The sequence below is a fragment of the Pteropus vampyrus genome, unplaced genomic scaffold (genome assembly GCF_000151845.1).
Source record: "Pteropus vampyrus isolate Shadow unplaced genomic scaffold, Pvam_2.0 Scaffold84, whole genome shotgun sequence".
NCBI classification, from domain to species: Eukaryota; Metazoa; Chordata; class Mammalia; order Chiroptera; family Pteropodidae; genus Pteropus; species Pteropus vampyrus.
In genome coordinates, this window is record NW_011888865.1 from 3,429,885 (window position 1) to 3,450,544 (window position 20,660).

At 36.7% G+C, this 20,660-nt stretch overlaps 1 protein-coding gene across 1 annotated transcript in view; it reads right to left on the bottom strand.

Annotated features, from left to right (window-relative positions):
* Window positions 1–8,024: 8,024 nt before the first annotated feature.
* The window catches only part of CTSC (cathepsin C), a 35,286-nt gene continuing 22,650 nt past the window's right edge, over window positions 8,025–20,660 (bottom strand). Inside the window, exons 4-7 of the mRNA XM_011363276.2 lie at window positions 20,499–20,654; window positions 16,310–16,425; window positions 11,019–11,150; window positions 8,025–10,050 (exon numbers count right to left, since the gene is read on the bottom strand). Coding sequence (XP_011361578.1) covers window positions 9,548–10,050; window positions 11,019–11,150; window positions 16,310–16,425; window positions 20,499–20,654 — 907 coding nt within the window. The 3' untranslated portion in view covers window positions 8,025–9,547. The remainder of the gene's footprint in view (window positions 10,051–11,018; window positions 11,151–16,309; window positions 16,426–20,498; window positions 20,655–20,660) is intronic.

The following is a 20,660-nucleotide window of genomic DNA, read 5'->3' on the forward strand; positions in this document are numbered from 1 at the left end:
TCTGTTCTTACACTGTCATCCTGTGGGCTGGCAGGGGCTCTGAGAGATCAGAGTGTTAGAAAAAATAGATCTGAGTTTCCCAGAACTGGTAGGAAATTTTTAGTAAATGAAAATGCTTGGAAGGTTATACATTAGGACTGAAATATTTTCAAGGGATTCAAGCTTCCAAAAAGATAACATTTTAAGTAACAATTGATAGCAGTCACTACAAACAAATATGACTGTTTTAACTTTATATTCCCCATATTTGACCCACCACACTGAAGCACTTATATCCTATTAATAAATTTGGATAGCATTCAAACAGACAGCTATCCTCTTCATAATATTTATCACTCAACTTCCATGTATCCCTGCCAGCCAAGAAGATTTTGCTGAGTTTAAATTTCTGTAGCTCGTATTATGAAAACCACATAATTTGAATACACATTTTCACACTACTAACCTGTCTCCTTGAAACATTCCTGAGCTATGGAAAGTCATTAAAGATTTTAAGCAGGGCTGTGACATTGTCACTATCACTGTGGTGAGGATTGGAAGAGGATAAGGCTAGAAATAGGAAAGTATGTTAGCAGGCTATAGCAGTGACACAAGTTATAGATTATGATAGCTAATGACAGACATGTGTGGAAAGACAAATTTAATAGATATTTATAAATTAAAATTGGTAGGAGGTCATAACTAACTGAATGTTATAGCCGAGAATGAATAAACCAATGATAATACCTAGATTTCAGGTTTTGGAATCTTAGTGTAGGTTGGTGTCATTAACTAAAAGTATGAAAATGAGCTTGCTCTGGGGATGGGAAAGAGAAAATATATTCATGTTAGGGCATTTTGCTCCTGTTAATGGGACTTGTATATCTACATACAAGTGGGAATTGAGTTATCTGGTTTAGACTTAGGATAGGCATCTTTATGACGGCACCAATGAGCCCCATCTCCTGATATTCAGGCTTTCTGTAACACTTTCCTTGAATAATTTGCTTCTGACCAAGAGAGTATGGGACCATCAAGATCTTTCATGATTAGATTACACATATTTTTGAATTCAATCTTGCTATGCTAGTACACTCTCTATGCATGAAGCAAAGACTACAGTGAAATTGTACCTATATTCCTGACCCACAGTGACTATAATAGTAAATGTGTGTCAGTTTAAACCACTAAGTTTTGGGGTAATTTGTTATGCCATGATAGATAGCTAACATATGAACTCTGGAGATTAAAGCTAGATTTGAGATTCACTAGCACATAGACAATATATACTGACTGTGAAAAAGTTCAACAAGAGATAATGTAGAGTGATGGGGAAAAGGGGATTGGTATAGAAGCCGAAGGAACAGTAAAATTAAGGAATGGGTAGAGGATCAGGAGCCAGAAAAGAGAAGTGTAAAGAAATAGAGATGTGAAAGCTGGGAGTTGCAAAGTTAAGGAAGACTGAATGTCAAATGCTGAGATAAAGACCGAAGATTGCTTTTAGCAACAAGGTGATTTTTGCTTACCTTGATGTGAACAATTTCAAAGAAACGATCTGGTGAAGGCAGATTTCAACTGATTGGGGAGAAAACAAAAAGCAAGAAGGTTACGAAAATTCTTTGAAGAAGCTTAGTTGTTGAGAGAAGGAAAGAATAAAGTGATATTTACAGTAGGATGAAAAGTTGGTGGCTTTTTTATGAGAGGAGAGATTTGAGCGTATTTATGTGGTGAGGACTATGCCATTTTCACTCTAGGTGAAAATTAGGTCATGCAAACTTTGATTACATTTTCTATTAATTTTAAACATAGCTGCTATAACAAAAACAATAAAGAAAGTACTTAATTTAGCTATTTATAACCCTCTTGCCCCTTTGAAGGTTCTCCCATGTCCATTTGCATTTTACATAAGAAAACACATTATTCTATGTAACATAAACATTTCTTAATGTTATATTGGCAGCATTGCTTTTTAAAAATATTGTATATTGTCAAGCTTGTGTACTATAAATAATCTACTTCCTATTTGTTGGACTTCTAGGTTGTTTCCAACTTTTTAAAACTGTAAATAATGTTGTGATTAATTGCACAGAGAGGCTCCCCTTAAAAGATATTGTTTGGATGCTTGCCAAAGCCAGCACTCTTCATGCTAAAGGGCTCTGAACTGAATTCTATAAAAATTCATGCAAAAACTGCAAGGCTATTTCTTTTTAATTCTTTTATTACATCAAACTTCAAAAGCCCAACAGGTAGGCAGTTCAAATATAAAGAAAGAGATCATCTAATACCCAGATTGACTTTAAACTTTCCGTGAACCCTAATGAGTTCTGTGAACTTACCATGGGTTGATGACTTTCCACTAATATCCTGAGGCATGTGAAATACAGGGCCTCAATCATTTTTCTTCTTTTGTTTCTATTTTTTTATTTTTTTTTATTGGAAAGAAAGTTGCTATCCTTAATACCGTCCTTGCCACTGCGCTCCAAGTAAAAAAATCCACTCTCCCTTGGAGGGCTGAATGCATTGCCAAAAACATCTTCCACTTGAGCTTACAGCGATTGTTGTAAATCTGCTAAACATTAGGTTTGCCAAATCCTTCTTAAGAATTGCTATTACATTTCGGGTGAGACACTTGTTGAAATGAAAAGCTTTTACTGTGTTTACAGCAGCCAGCTGAAATCCAACATGTTTAAAATAGAGTATTCATTAATTTTGCCCCATTCCCCTCCTGACTTAAACTCTCTCTCTGGGACCACCCTTCTTTTATTCACCTTGATTTAAGTGATGAAGGCATAGTCTTATCTCTCAGGGATTGTACAAGTATGATAGTTACTTACAAAAAGACAAGAGAAATGAAAGGGACCAAGACCTGAAAGATCAACACACCACTGGGGGAGACACAGGAAGGACATCCTAAGGAAGTAGAGTAGTTAAGAGCTGTGGTTCTATAACAGAGATCTGGGCTCAAATCCCAAGTAAATGGATGAGCTCTGTGATTTGGGGCAAGTTACTTACTCTGATTTCTTACCTGTAAAACAGGTTCTTTACAAGGAATTGAATGAGACATTATATGTAAAGGGCTTACCACACCACCTGGCAAAAAGTAAGACCTTTATAAAAGGACAGCTGTTATTACTACCAATAAAAACAGAACTGGGTGCAAAAATAAAGTGTAATTTAGCAGTGAGAGGTATCTACTGGGTGAAGCTGCTGCAGTGGGCAGTCAAGGTAAAGAGGCAACAACAGATTCAAGGGGAGGGAGAAGTGCTGCTCCTATGGGCGGCAGGAGCAGTTATAAGGAGCCCCGGAGTTTCACAAAATGAATTCTTGAAGGCAGGCAGTGGGCACCAGAAGTCTCTCTCATTAATGAAAGGACCGTAGTTCCCTGATGGAATTTCACTGGTTAGAGTCTTGCTCTAGAGATTCTGATAGAAGGAGTGAGAGAGGCTAGGTCCCGAGAAACCAAGACAAGGGGCTGGGAACCAACAGAGAAATCACCATTGGAAGCTGAGTTATCCACCTGGTACAGGTGCCCAAGTCCCACCTGCCAAGCCTTTTCAGTGGTTCCTCCCAGCCAACTGCTGAAAAAAAAAAGTAAAAAAAAAAAAAAAATGCACTTTAAAATGGCAACTTGGTGGGAGAAAAAGAGCCATATACATAAAAGTATACTTTACTATTCTGGGGCCTGTAAGTTTCCAAGAACATGCTGAAATTTTATGCAGACTTTAGGATGAGTATGTGAAATGTTCTGGGGAAAAGATCCATAGGTTTTTTGTTTGTTTGTTTTTTTGTTTTTAATCTCAAGAATCCATGGTCCATATCCTAGAAAGAGCAAAGAACCAATGTTTTAAACAAATGCTCTTTCTAAGCAAGAATACTGCATTCTACCTCTTTTCTTCTCATCCTTATCTTGACCAAATGTTTGGTGAATTGTGATGGTGTATTCATCTTCTAGGGCAGAATTTTCTCATACGCATGAGCCTCCAATTATCATTCTATCTTCTCATTTGTTCCCCTTCTCTTTTCTTCTAATGTCTGGTCCACTAATGAGCCCCATTCTTATGATAAATGATAGCTACTTACTTAAAAAGTTCTATACATTTTAAAAATCATATAGGTGCATTTCTATTGGGTGGGATCTACTCAAAATGGACTCAATCTGTCATCTTGAAATGAGGGGAAGTGCCCTCATCTTCTCTCATAACTTCAGTTTTCATGCGCTCCCGGGGCCTCCACATCTTTTACTCCAGCTCTTGATTCTTCACAAATAAGCTCAAGTCTTGTATGCTCTCTGGAAGCTTCTGGGAAAACTTTAGTCCTCAGAGTTCTCTCCATCCTCCAAAGTCTGTAGCATTCATTTAGTGCTGGGGCAGGGAGGCGGGGAGTTATCGGCGCGCTGTAGAGCAAGCTTTCCCAGCCTCGGCATTACTGACATTTGGGCCGGATGATTCATTTTGGAGTGCATCTCCTCCCCCAATATGAAAACCCAAACGCCTACACACATTGCCAAATATCCCGAGGGGCAAAATCAACTCTTGTTGAGAAGCACTATTGAAGCATTTCATTCCCTACGGATCAGGTAACATGCTAGATCTGAACAGACTTTATTCACGGTCATAGCCTACTTTTCTACCTTTATCTTCCTTTACTTCAGTTCACTTATTTTTAACTTATTTTGTTCTGCATCTTTACCTTTGTAAAGCACTTTAAACCTTTTTCTATTTAAAATAATATGGGTAATACATTAATACCCATTTTTTTAAACCTTGTCACAGCCTACGAAGTAAAAATTAGCGTCACCTTTAACAGGCAATGACACTGAAGACTAGAAATCTCTGTTCAATAACTGAACTGAGGTCCAAATAATAAACATTGGAGGAGCAAAGACTCAAAAGCAGCACTGTCTGATTTCAAAGTCCATGATATTTTCACACACAGTGCTATTTTGTTTACTTTCTCTCCATAGACTCATTCTTGTTACTCAATTGAATCTTAGCCTGCTGAACTGGGATTGTCTGCTCCCTCAGGAATACTGTGCATTTCTTATGATGGCAAAGGACTAGTTATGTAAGGCAAAAGCAAGCTTTTCTTTTAGCTTTCCAGAAACCCCACAAGAGAGAGAACGTTGGTATAAAATCTGATACTGAAAGCATTCATTTTCTATCATTTATCCAACAGTATACTGAAAGTATTCAATACTTTTGAAGGTTAAGAAAATACATTACGGGAAAAAAAAAATCATCTCAGTGATTGCTTTAATGCATGGCCTTGCCTTCTTGGCTTCACCCTCACTTCCTCAGGGGAAGGCTATTTCTCCCACTTACTTCTTTTCAATTGATTGCTAGCATTTTAATCTCCTTAGACCTTTTGTATCAGAGGAAAGAACAAGTTGGCCCTTTTCTTTTCTCAACTTGGAGAGTGTAGAGTTTATCACTCTTTTCCCATTTAACTATAGAATTAAATTTCAAAAAACACATTGCCTTTTAGGACAGAGAGTTTAAAATAGAAGTACTGCATCAGCATCATATCCTCAAAAATAGGAAAAGGAGAAGCTAAATTTCTCACTTCTGCTAACTACTAAAAAGCATTTGAAGAAAAGGAATCTTAACAAAAGGTCTACTGAAAGGAAAAGGAAAGACCCCAACAACAAAGGCATGTGCTGCATTTTTTGGGCAGGGCTAATTTATCACCTGCAATTTTGGTTTGCTGTCACCATAACATTGTACAGCTTGGCCAGAAGGTAGGTTAAGGGTTCAACTACTTTACAGTCCTGGCAATTTCAGGCAAATTCACACTTTCAATCAGAACTACAGTTCAATAAGGTCAATAATTTATAGCCAATGAAACTAAGGCCCAAAGGCTGACCCATCACTAATATACAATTTTAATTCCACATACTTCCCATCAGTGCAGAAGAATATGATATATGTAAAACTCTCCAATCTTGGTCAGGCAGTTTCTACTTTAGACCAAAAAATAAATCTTTACGATAATTAAGAAATACAAATATTAATGCCACTATATTTAGAGAAAAACTGTTAAATGAAACCTTCTAAAGCACCATACATAGATTGGAGTTTAGAAAAGCACCATACATGGATTGGAGTTTAGAGTACTTGTTCCCCAAAAAATGAGAACAGGATTTCTGAGAGTTGGAAAGGAGCTTAGAAATGATTTTATCAGAGAAAGGTGACGGTCACATTAATTCTCTCATAACATTTAGATTTCTCCATTTTTCTTAATTAGGAGGCAGCAGCTACAGTAGAAAGTTCTGGACACACAGGAGTCTAGATTTATCTTTAGGAGCTAGAACCGCAGGCCTGTTATTTCACCTGCTGAGCCCATTTTTATTTTAATGACAGAGGTGGACTAAATGACCTTCCAGCATTATTGTGGTGAATCTGTTAGGCTTACCTTACCCTAACAGGAAAGTTCTGGGTAGGAAAATACAGTTGTTACAACCTTAGATTAAATTTAGTCTTTTTCACTTCAAAGTTACAGTGACTTTTCTCTCAGCGGGGGCCTGATTTTCACCTCTGCTGCAGCCATCTAAACTTGATCACCTCTCACACTTGGTCTTCTCTCCAAACAGGCAGCAGAAACAGCGGTGTAACGTGGGGCGATATAAAACTATACCCCCCCCCAAAAAAAAAATCAAAATCACCTAATTCATAAAAGTTTTTAAAGATTTTTCTCTGTGGGATTCTTTGTACCAATGTTCCTGTTGGTTCTTTTCTTCCCCTTTTAAAAAAAGAAACCTCAAAATCCCTTCCCTACCCTCTCATGGTAGGGTAGACCTTGTTTTTTTACTAGAATACATGGTAGCTGCTTCCCCATAGCAAAAGGTTATTTTACAATTCGAGTTCAGAAAAAGATGACTTACTGTGTTCCAAGCACTCTTCTACACACTTTGCATATCTGAAGGCATTTAATCCTCAGAGAACTCTGTATCCCTTCCTATCCAAATCTATTCAGTTCCCCAGTTCACTGGTGAGAGGTCATACAAAGTTCATTGAGCAAGTTTGGATGGCCAGAGAAACTTCATTATCTGAATTTAGTTTAGTTCACCCATTGGGGATGGTGAAAGGTCTGACCTTAAATAAAGCAAATAATATCACACAAAAGTGCAAATCCATTTAGTTCCTTTGTTGCAATAGTAGGGGTTTAGGGGAGAATTCAATGAGAGATATCTATTCCTTTATCTCCATTTTACAGATGAGGAAACCAAAACACAGATAGTTTAAGGAAACAGACCAAGGTTTCATGGCTAATATGTGGCAGAGCCAGAAATCCTGTCCAGGTACCAAGGCACCAAAATCAGTATCATGGCGTATGCTAGACTGCCCGACTAAACTTAGTTTCTTTTCATGGCCAGTGCTGTCACCCATGCATGTTTTCACTGTAGTTTTTCTAGAAATATCTTTGGGGAGGTTAGCCAGAGTTCTTTTACTATTTTTCCCAGAATTCAATTTGTCAACAGACTTTGATTATATGTTCTATTAACAGCAAGATAAACAAGTTTTAGTTAATGAAATTTGCTGCTTTTTGTAAAGCTTAACAGTTTAATCACATGGCTTGAGGAACCAGGATGGTCCATTTAGTTAGTTTTTAATTCATCTAACTGTATATGAAATAAGTGATCTTTCTGTAGTATAGAAATAGGGAAAGTAAACTCCAACGCAGATAAATGCAAGTTGAAGTGCAGTGTAACTTGAACTCCCATTCAGGACAAGGCCTCTTGCAGTCTCTGAAGACTTTGGGCCTCTTCATACCATTCATACCTTCAACTAATCAAGGTTGTAAGAGCTGCTTCTCATTGCCTGTTAGGTTCACACCCATTTTTAGGTTTTCTATATTTTCTAAAGTACTTAATAGATGATACTGGCAATGATTTCCCTTCAGAGCTCAGGCAGGGCCCTCAGAAAATTGTGCAAAATTATGAGTGTTCTGCATCTTCATTACTTGCTCTCATATGCGTCTGCTGATTGCTGTCCAGTAGAACACCAGAGGATAAATTCCATTGTACGTGTTAAATAAAATCTTATCTGTTAAAGTTGACAGGTGGTACCTTTATAAACTTTAGAGAAAAAGAAATTCATGCTTGATTTCAAAGTCTTATTACATTTTTACATAGCGATAAGGTTAGGCGTAGCATAGGACTAAAATTACATTCGATCAGTAACAGTAACAAAAAATATATATACTTCCTTGGAGGCTTTCCAGATGATCAGGTCTATGGCTATGCCTGCCCTTCAGAGTGTCTGCTTCTGTGTTACCTTGTGGTGAAAAGGTCAAAGGTATGTCTCAGTGTGCCAGCAAGCCCAAGAAGCAACACCTTAAACATGAGCATATTCCTGGAATGCCATTTCAGTTCAAGGAGAGTAAAAATGTCATTGTAGTGAATTGCAATGCAAAAAGTATGAGGATTAAAATAAAACTCAGACTTAACGTGTCAAGTGAAACTTCCAAGTATGCATCCATCTAGTATCCCTGGTGATTCGAATATTCTAGAGGAAAATGCTAAGATTCAGTGTCTAAGGCACTCAAGGAGAATAGAACTTAGATCTAGGTTCTAATCAAAACTCCATCTTTTACTACCTGCGTGACCTTGGATCAGTTACTTGCCCTCTCTCTAAGCCTTAGTTTCTTTTCCTGTGCAAAAAGGTTAAGTTGCCTGATCTCTTCAGTGTCTTCCAGCTCCAGAAGACTTGTGGTTCTTGTTTATGTTTTAGAGCTCTGACCAACTAATTTTGTCTAACTCATCATTTCCAATAGATGCCATCAATTTACTAAGCAGAAAGGTTTCACTGTGAACTAACTCTTGGAGACTTAAAGATCTGTTCAAATCTAAATTGCTAATATTCTGCTAATTAAGCTATTACTGCTTACCCAATGAAGACCAACCAATACTTCCAAATGCAGGATCACCATAAGAAGGTTTAACCAAATATCCAGATTTTTATCAAAACTTCTATTTCTTTTCACTATGGCCTTTGGCTCATCAAATATCCAGGGGATGATTTTAGCATTCACTAGTCATCATTTGAACATATCTCCTATCATAAAGTTTCATAGTATTTTTTTAAATTGAAATACCTTCAAGTGCCTTTTCTTCTTAAAATACTTATATAAGCAACATAAGTGGATCTGAATGTAACTGAAGGAGTCAATGGTGAAAATTCTCTAATGAACGCAAATAATACATATCACTCGATCATTTACAAAAATCTTTTTAAAAATTTAATATTCATTGCCATATTTTCTTGTGATTTTATATAGATTTTAAAAAAATACATGTTTGAATAATTAGAAAAGATTAGCAAAATCCAGTACTGCATAGCTCACCATCATCCATAAAAACCTCATTTAATTGAGTACTTAGAAAAATGTAGGCCAGTGGTGATGGGAAGGTATATTAAAATCAGAGTGGTTTTAATTTTAAAGGCAAAAATCTTCATAGGAATCTATTTGTAATCTTCTGAAACTGCTGCTGTAAAAGTCTCCAGTCTGTGAATAAATCAGCCCCTTTAATGACTGATGGTGATCAGTATGAAATGCTGAGAAGTATATCCTACAGCTTAGGAATTGGTGTGGCTGCCATTGCTATGCTTTCAATTGCACACTCATCGGTTCCTCTGCGGATCCGGAAGTAACCATTCTCACCCCAGCTGGTGCCCCAGCTGTTTTTAACAATCCAGTAATTTAGCCCAGAGGCTGGATCAGTGCCATAGCCCACCAGCAGAACAGCATGATTAGTCAACTCAAAGGGGTTGAAAGGGTCTTTTAGCCCAGTGTGGTGGTAGATCCCTTTGTGGTAGTGGAGGAAGTCATCATAGACTTCAAAGGCAACTGCCATGGGCCCATGATGGACCAGTTCAAGCTTCATCAGGGCTTCATTGCAGCCCCCATAGAAACCTCCCACATAGTGGTACTCGGACGAGTAGTAACGGAAGCAGTTCTCCTTCAGTTTGCATGGAGAATCAGTGCCTGTGTAGGGGAAGCACGTCTCTTCCACCAGCCCAAAATCTTGGGCGTACTTTCCTGCGATGAGGTATGGGAAGCCACCTTCACAGCCTGAGGATGAATGACACAGAGTTATTACCAGTTTATTAGTAAAGGGCACAGGAGAAATTGTCCCATTTCCTATTCTTTCAAGTTCAAATCCAAAACTGTATAAAGAACTTCCCTGTGCTTTCGTTTATTTATCTGTAAAATATAGATAGCAATAGTACCTCCCTTGTAGGATTAAATTAGTGACTTCATGTAAAAGTAATAGAAGTCGCTATTATTGTCATTATTAAATATCCAGATATCACACGATAGCTCTTCATGAGGGGAAGGACTGTCTTGATACATCACAGTCCCCAGAGTCTAGAAGTCACAATGTCAGTGTTTAATAAGTACTTCAGGAAGAACGAAAGGCTCACTGACAAATTATCATTCGGCAGTTTTACTGGTGAACTGAGAGACATTCTAGTGGCCAAATCTGGGGTTGCCAGCAGAAAACTTCAAAATGAGAATGTTTCCCCCTAAATCAACGACAACTGGGCTTTCTACATGCATTACATATGCCCTGATCTGAAAACGTACATACAAAATTTCAAATTTCTCCTAAAGAGAAACCAGTGTTACTATGGTTTTAATAAGAATTAGGTTAGGTTTTGAAGTGAGACCTTTGTTTAAAATGAAACTAATGCTTAGAAGCTGCGTGACCTTCAGAGTATTATGGAACAACTGCATGTCTGTTCTCTGTCAATAAATTAGAGATAATATCTACTTTTTCAAGGTTTTGGGTGGTTGGATAATATATATAAGAAGCTCCTAAGAGCCAGTCCTCATTCGATATATAGTAACTATTGACATTTTGTGGATGGCACAGTGAATTCCATAAGAAACCACTCATTAATGAGAGACTGAGCCAGAACTTGCACCACAGTTTTCTGATGACAGACAGTGTTCTCTCTCTACCACACCATCCTTTTGCCTTTGCCAACAGTGGCCAACTACACATAGGTAAATAGAGCCTGAAATACAACACTTACCTTGAGCATACTGGCTGCAAGACACAACCTCCTGAGGACTCAAGATTGGGCTCTGAGTATTGTTGGTTAGTATACGAATTCTCGCTTCCAGCATACCCACGGAAGCAAATGAGTAGCAGCTTCCACAAGATGCTGGTGATGGAAAAGAAAGATATATAACCCAAGAGATCTTTGAAGCACTGACAAAGAAACAGAACAACCTGAGTGGATGAGCTGCATTAATACATTTATACTGAGTGTTGCTGTTGTTATTCATAGGATGAGCACAATGAAGAAGAGTCAATCAACAAACACTATTGACATCATGGGCAAACATTAAGATTTCAACTTTTTCATCAAAAGGCAAATGTTACTATATAGGGCTTTCCTTGAAAATATTTTAAGAGGAAAAAAAATAACTCCTAACTTCTGCAAAGCATTTGATAGTAGTATTAGTGATAATGAAGAAATGATTTATGTCTGTGATATTCTAAGCCATCAGATTGAGAAAACTATGGGGGGAGCTTTTAATTATCTCTAGAGCAGATATCTTTTGTATTTTGTCTCCTTCGCCCTGAGAATGGCTCAGGTATGGGTGGGCGTATTGCAGAGGGGTGGATTTAACCAGGGTCAAGGAGGCAAAATACAAAAACACCCAAGAAAAGTAACAGTAATAATGATATTATTAAAGGTGATCAAAGAGGAAGTATAGATATAAGGCAGATAGCGGTAATGAAGTTAAAAATAGACTAGTTCTAAGCAGAAGCCGGTGACAGAAGTGCAGCCATGGTTTCCTGAAAAGTGTTACCAAGAGGAGAGAGAAACATGAAAAGCAGCTGCTGAATGGAGGCAGGGAGAAGAGAAAAGAACCCAGTTTTATTTAATACCTGGATGCTCTGGCAAAGACAAAATAAATTTACTGAAGAAGCATATGCTAGGAACATAGCTGCTATTTCAAAAGAAGAAAAAAATGTTGCATTGAGGTAATAAGCATGAACAATAATATTTTTCTATCTGTTTCTTCAATATGTGTGGTAAAAGAAATAAGTGCGTATAAAAAAATGTGGTGTGCATGTAACAAAATGGACTTCTATTTTACAATTCCAGAAAGAAAGGAACATAATTTTAATATCTCTATTATTACATAGCCTCTTTCACTCCGCCACTGATATAAATTCTACATGGAGATATGCCTGTACCAAATCCAAGACACTGGTATTAAATGCAGTTATGCACAATTGGTATGTTATTCACTTTATTAACATTAGTCATCAAATTATCTGAATGGCGAGCACTCCCTTATGCACATAAAATAAGATTAGTGAACAGACAATATTACAATTCAAAAAACTAATTCTACATAAAGAGAACACTGCCTTTGTTCTCTTTAATAAATCTGAAGTTAGTAATTTAGTAACTGCCTTTCTTAGACAGAAAAATATTCAAAAGAACATTATGCATTCAAAGTATAATCAGAGGCACTGTTTTTCCCTTCTCCAGATAACTATTGATTCATGTCCCTCCCTGAGTGCAAAGAAAATCCAGGATACTTTATGCTCAGCTTTCAACATCCTAAACTTGCATTACTTATATTGTTTTCCTCAAACTAAACTGTGGATTTCCTTGAGTGTTCACAGGAAATTTGTTTTCTTCATCTTGGTGCCTGATGAGATGAAGGAACTCGATGCATATTTGCAGAAAGAATAGTTAATTTATGAACAACAAATAGATATTTACATCCAGGAAAGAAAATGACTTTAATAGAAACAGTTGACCTTTACTTGTTTCTAAGTTTTACGGGAGGCAGACCTTCTAAATAATCCAACAATACCACAGGTCCTGGACCTAGAGTCTGTTAGAGCCCTACTACCCTTGAACTTCTACCATGTTTGATGTTCCCTCCAATTTTCCCCATAAACATGTCAGATTTATTCAGATCATATACTGCTTTTGCTGCTCAGGGATCACCTAAGTTATAAAGATTAGAAGAGAAACAGTTAGAAGGGGGCCTTGGAATTCATCTAGCTGTACAACCTACCCATCTGATAATGCATACACTGAAGACTTAGAAAGAGGCAATAATGACCTGTCCAAAATCACAAAGCTAATAGATGGCAGGCATTAGTGCCTAAGTGTTTCCCAATGCCGGCCTAGTGTCCCTTTCAGTTTATAGGTCTGTATCTACTTTAAAGTTTTTTCAAATTTTCTTTCCTGGCCATCTAGTTACTAAACAGACCAAAATTAACTTACACATTTTTGTTTTGAAACCATCCAAATAACACTATCTTTAGAAACTCTCTTTCAAATAACTGAATGTCAAAGAACTTCACAAGCGACTATATAGCCAAAGCCAGTGTTTCTTTCATGAGACATCAGGGTCTTATAATAAATAACATCCCATGAAAGTCTAGACATGGCCCCATTTTGGCTATCCAGCATTCTTGGCCCATAACGGCCAAAGAAATAACTTCTCTTGGTATTAACCATTAAACTCTCATCATCTGACCATCTAGCACTGTGTGAGGGACAAGCCACATGCACATTTGAGAGCTCAGAATGTGCTCTGTTAACAGAGGAAATCACTGGAATGAGGACCGGGGCAACCTCTCTCAAGCCCCTGTAGTTCCCAGAAGACTATGTCAGCTGCCCAGTTAATTAATGCCTCTTTTCAAAAGTCGAGGCCAGAATCTAGATTCTAAAAGGATCCTTACTCCTTAAGAAGACTACAACGCAATAAAGGATGAGAAGTACATCTGGCCCAGAAAGAGCTTTGCAGTAATCAAATTTCTAAAATCTCAAACAGATAATATGATTTTCGCATGGTTTAACTGTGTTCAGCTACAGCTTTCGACAGTAGAGAGCACAATGAACTAGGAGTAAGTAGTGAAGATTTTCTTTTTTCCCCTTTCTTCTTGCTTTGTCACTCAGCAATATGACTCTGGGAAAGTCACTTGATCTTTTTGGCATTTTTTATCTTGTGTGTCAAATAAATAGGGTGGAACAGAGTCTAAGGTCCTGCCTTCCAGCTCTAATAGCATAATCAGTATTAGAACACAACTGAAGTGAACTAGATTTTGAACATTAGGAAAACACTCTGCATTGCCTAATTAATGCAACCTAAGAGACACTCTCTTTCTTTCTTGAAGATATACTAAATAAAGGAGAGCTGGGAGAAGAACGAAGAAATTCCATCTCTTCCAATTTCCTAGCTCTCTTCCCTCTCACACTTTAAAGTAAATATAGCTATAAGGCTGGTGCCTAAAGCTGTCTTCAAGTGTCAAAGTAAAACCTCATGTGCCCTCCCACTATTTCTTTTTTCATTAATCCTGATTTGCTCTTTAAAGAGAGAAAAGATGTGAATTCCCTCAACTGTGGCTAACTTTTGAATTTTGGGTTATATAGAACTCTGGTATTCTTACAGTTAGTGGAAATTTCCAAGAAGCCCAATGAGCAGGAAGAGAAAATAACTTTTTTCTCAACCTAAACTACAGAAAACCCAAAGAAAATCAAAAGAGGAACCTGTAAGTACATTATTTTCTAAAGTACCTAACAAAATACTGCAGATGAGGGATCTATTCAAAAGGAATTAATCTATGAAATTTCTGTTTTTAAATTGCCGTTGTCTGTACAATTCATATTTATAACACTCAAAGAATATGGAACATTGGAAACAATATTAGTTTTTACTAAGCTACAAGAAAACCAATATCAAAGAATATTTGGCTTTAGAAAGTCTAATTCTCTTCTCTTGAATTACTGTCTCATCACTATCAATCATCTTTTGGGAAGTGAGTGGAACTAAACTTTTCTTTCCACCTTTTCCTATGCTCTCAATGAATTTTAAAAACACTATCAAATCTGTTATCATATTGCATTTTAATGTTTTGCTTGCAGGTCTTGCTGAACTGTAAGTCTCTAGGACAAGAACCATGTCATATTAATCTTTATATCCTCAGCTATTAAAAAAAATTTTCTAACACATGTTCGATGCTCTATAAAAATCTGCTTGATGATAGAGAAAAATCTTAACCCTCTCTTAACATCAAACTTTTAATTTCACTTTCCATTAATTTCTCAATTACCTTCAAATTTCTCTCATTTCCAATGCCCCCTTTCCATAGAAGCCCTCCCAGAAAGGGAGAAGGTAGGGAAGGATTCAAGACCCACACTTTCTCTAGAGTTCAAGAGTCTCAGAACAACTGGTACAAGGAAAGACAAAGAGATGAAACCTCTGGTGTCAGATGGACAGGAAACTTGCTGACTGGCTGCTACAAGACCTGTTCTAAGCTCTGTAAATTTAAAACACTTTGCAAGAACTCAGTGAGGATAGAACTGAAGGATCAGTGGTGAATGCTAATAAGTGGGAGAGGCTGATTATCACTGAATTTTTAGGGAAGGGAAAGAACAATTTATTTTTGGGTGTTATTAATTTATAATCCTCTCAGGGGACACTAATCAGAATGTTTCTAGACAGCAAATACTACACCTATTTTATAGTAACAAATCAGTCATGTGTACTGTAATTATCTTCTAAATGAACTTAGAAGTAATAAACCTATTATATAAATGATTCTCCAAGTCATTGTTGGCTAAAATTTAGGATAACAAGATAATTTGCTACCAAGTGCTATTAGAGAAAAAATTATTAAATCTACTCATACCGTATCCAATTTCTGAAAATAACTAGTAAAATGCAATTATAGTGATACTTTTGGTAAATCTTGGCTATGCTCCCAGGCCACCATTCGGGAAACCAGGTTAATATTTACCATCATATGTCATATTCTGATGTAAAGTGAACCGAAAGGTCACAGCTCAAAAAATCTACCAGAGAAATATAAAGGATACATTTTCTGGGCTTCTATGGTAATTAAAGACTAAATGATGGGGTCAAGGCATGGAATGGGAGGACAGGTAGCAAAGAAGGATTCCAGCAAACCACTTGCATAAGGAAGACTAATTTGAGTTATATGCAATTCTTTGTTTCTACATGAGTCTCTCCTACTAGCAGGGCAAATGAGTTTGACTTACATCGCTCTGATTAATTTCATTTGCTACTTGGAACATATATTGAGGACAATTAAGAAATGCCGAGCTCAGTTGGAGAGATTATTTAATACCAAAGCCTGTCATGGATATAAAAGAAGGAAGTAAGTATTCATTGGCCATATCATTTCCATTTCTTTACTAAAGTAGATCATGCCCGTTTCATCTCTATATTCCCAGAATATACCACAGAGCTTGGCACATAGTAAACGTTCAATAAATGTTCCAGAATGAATTAATTACAAATTACAATTTTTTTTTTTTACCTTGGTTTCGAACCGGGGTAACAAAATTGGTACCACGAACATTTCTCCAGTCCCAAGATGTCGGCAAACGTAAAACCTTCTCATGTATTTCAGCAGTTAGTGGTGCAGGTTTGGGCCTAGGATGGATGGAAATATACATTTGACATCAATATATACTTTTCTTTAAGGATGATTTCCTAACCTCTAATTATAGTATTTCAACTACCTGGCTGGCTAAGATGTGGATTCAGAACCAAAGAATACTTGTTTCATCAGAGTTTCACAGTATATCTATAACACAATAATGTGTCTATTATACAATGTGTCAATTTCATAACTAAATTGTGTAAATGGCTTTCATTATCCATTTCTTTTCCATGAGCTAGTAATTTTCCCCTGTGAAATTACACTAGTTTTGTGTATCACTGTGATGCTATTTTTAGTATGCTTCAACAGCTGCATTCTTTTACTTTTAACATATTTTGACCAAGAAAGTAGATGTAGGAAGTTAAAGATGGCCGACGAAAGATACAGAGAAAATAGAGGAATTACTGATGTTTGACTCAGGATATGGGTGGTAGTGATAGTGAGGTGGTTGTAAAAGAAGTGAAATAGGCACAGAAATGAAAGGTCTAAGTATAAAGTAGGTAGAGTAGTTCCATAAACTATAGACAAAATTGCTTCATCATTATAGAACTGGACCTTATATGAAATGCTTGGAAAGTAAGACACAAAAGAGTTGCCTTGGACGATGAATAATGAACAGAACTTTTTTTGGAAATGAGAAAATTGTTTTACAAGCTTCTCCATATTAGAGATTTAAAACAAACAGAGAATTCTAGCTCTTGACACACTAGACTTCTTGAAGTTTCCCCAAGTCTGTCAAATGCTCTGTGTTCCACATCTTTGTGCTACTATTCCTTTTATCTAAAATGCCCGTTACCCACTGCTTAGAAGAAATCCCCTTAGAGTTTTTTCCCGACTTCTAATTTTACGGACTGTTCGCAGAGCAGCTCTACCCACAAGCCCCAACGAAAACTCACTTCTTTCTATGCTCCATCAACCCTTTTGGTAGGGCACCACTGTTACGCCGTGGTAACATTTATTTTTCTGTTATTGTGAACTAGGTGAATTTCTTATTTTCTTGGCATTATCATACCGCACTGTTCTAACTTTTTTGTGGTTAGCCAGTTGGTTTTATTCCAGGTTCCAATTTAGTCACTTGTAAAGATTATTTCTGGACTTCTTCATGTCCTCTGTAACTATTCTCAAGTAGTTCCCTCTCTCACACACTTCTCTAAGAGATGATGTAGTAGTTAATATGCTAAGACAAAATGGAATTGAGATAAAAAGAAAGAAAGAGAGAAAAAGAAAAAAATCACTTATGAAAAATCACTCATAACCTTGAGATTTGTGAAGAACAGACAGCATAGTTCATACAGAAATGTCAATTAATTTCTCACTAAAATATTAATTAAGCCAGAGACATTGTTTGACCATATAAAAAGATAGAATTCAGAGAAATGAAATATATAGAAATTACCATAACAAATACAAGGAAGTTATATTAATGCTATAAATTCAATTGGGATAATGCCAATTGTATAACCAATGTACATAAAAAGCTATGCACATGGAAATTTTATATGTAGGGTAGAAAAAAAAATAAACCAAAAATAAACCTTGGCTATTTCTTTTGAGATTTATGAATAAAAAATAGATGCAAACAAATTTTGAAAGGAAATAAACAGTTTCTGTGATTTCACAGTGAGAGGCCAACAGAGTTAATCAATCGATAAATATTAACTAATTGACCTGTGTATGCCTAAGAATACACTAAGAAATATGAAAGATAAAAATGGAATTGAAGTTTGGCAGCATAACATAGTTTCATGGCAGGTATCTCAGAGTCATACCAACCTCCTACAAATGGTTTAACCTTTTACTAGCAGTGTGACATTAGTCAAAGATTTTAACATCACAAAATTATGATGGACTCCTATACAAATGGGTATAAGCACACCTAACTCAAAGGATTGTTATAAAAATCGTGCTTAGAACAGTGTTGGTTTCTGATAATTCTTTAACAAATTACTAAGCTATTATGATGATAACTACCATCATCATCAACATCCATGTTATTAAGAGGATTAAATATGATGCTGATAGATTTAAGTGACTATCTGGCACACAACAGACATTCAAATGTTTATTTTCTACTTCCCACCATCCTATAAGGCAGAATGTTTGCCCATCAATGTAAACACAGACAAAGCAAAAACAATGTGACATCTGAAGCTCAATGGTGTGAAAATGAAGAGAGTGAAAAAGGAATCGAGGTGATGGAGAAGTGAGAATTAATAACATTATAGGTACAGTATACATTATTGGCTCTCAGTCATTTGGGTCCAGATTTTTTAAGAATCTAGTAAAAACTCTGGACTCCATAGTTTCACAAATTCCTCAAACTTCATGTTAAGAATCTCTGAGAGTTTCTGCTATGTCACTAGATTCTTAAAACAGAACTAATTTATATACAAAATGCTACTGAAAACTAGGGAGCTAGACTACAATGTCTGTTTCGGTATATCCCACTTCACTCAATTCCATCTCTTTATCTTAGCCTTAAAAGCAGACCTTCATAAAGTAGCCTGCCCTTCACAAAAGCAAAGGTGCTTGGGTGGAAGGGGGAAGAGTCGAGTACAAAAGAGTTCCACAGATACGTGGTGCATGGCACAGCAGTTGTATCTGAGGCTCATGTCTTTCGGGCAGGTGCTCCAGTCTCCCAAGGCTCAAATGTTGACAGCATCTCCTCTGAACTTTCATTGAACAGGTTAAGAACTTCCTGTCTCACATCGACACAGTATATGATTCCTTCACTCTAATGAATCTGAGAAAGAATGTGATATGCTCCATTTTTCAATTTAGATTAACCAGAGCGTCTTATGGACTAGAACTTCCTTAGAATACACATTAAGAAATATTGTATAAGATTATTTTGATAAAGGGGAAGAATTATGAGAGAATGCTCTCAGTTAGATAGGAAAAATCTCCCTACAGCCTCATAGTGGAAAAATGCCAGAGCCTTAGAATTATTAGTCTATAGATAAAAAGTTAGAAATGCATTTCAGTTAACAATTAACCAATCAGTGGCTTGTTCAAACATTAAAATTTGAACCAAGGACTTTAAGTATATTAAGGAAATAATCATTGCATTTCCTGAAATTTGAGAAATGTTTTGATATACTAAGGGAGAAGAACCAACACAATTTACTGACTCCCATTAGCTCTACTGGTTTCCAGTTCCCTGTCTTTCAGTGATGTCAGTTTCTTCTGAAGCAAGATATGGCATCACAGAAACATTGTTGGCTATTTAACAAATGTTAAGGGACTATATACTCTGACAGATCCAGCTATAGTTTTGAAAGAATAAAAAAAAATCTACTGAATTCTTGACTATAAAAATTCAAAGTATTATGATCTAATTTCTCAAAGTAATACCATGGAGTATATAAGCTAAAGATGGGAATGTCACTTATAGCTGAAGTTAAAAGAGGTATATTGATTACAAGGAATGGTTTTTTGCTGGACCTTCAAACAGAGAGAGAATTTTGAGATTTTTACAAGTAGTAAATTTGACAGTTATTGGCAAGTTGAGGGGTATTTGAGGCAAAGGGAGTAGTATGAACGGAGGTCATGAAAGAAAAGTTTTTAGCAATTGTGTAATATTCTTTAAAAGCAGGTCAGGGTACTATATATATTTACTGTCCAATTTAGATGGTTTGGGTTACTAAGTTAAATTTATTTATTAGAAAATAAGTAGTAACACAATTATAGCTGAGTACAGAAAGGTATTAAAGTACTTTATAGAATGGCTAAGAATGAAGACAGGGAGGAAAAGAGAACAAAGAGACAGGAGGCAGGAGGTAGCTCCATAAGGCAGGAAAGAGATGACAAAGCCCTAAGCCGGGGTATAGAAAATGGAAGGGGAATCATGGAAGCGGCAGATGCTGTGAAAGCAAAACCCATAAACCAGACTTGGAGAGCAGAATATGTGTGAACAGGAGAGGGAAATGGTTGGAAAAAAGGTAACAGGAAAAGTTTAAGTTGGCCAATAAAATGGTGGGCAACCCAGGGAGAGCTAGTTGGAAGAGAGGATGGTATTCAACATAAACATCTTTATTAGTGATAAAGACATGTGTTTTATTACCTGGGGACTCTCCTGCTATGGCCACCACTTCTCCTAATCATCTCTCTCAGGGTAAGAGTCTCGTATTCCATGTACGTGGTTGCAGTCCAAGACTTCTGAGCGGCATTGATAGCTTTCACAAAGTCATGATTATATTTGTAGGGCCTATTAGAATACCTGAAC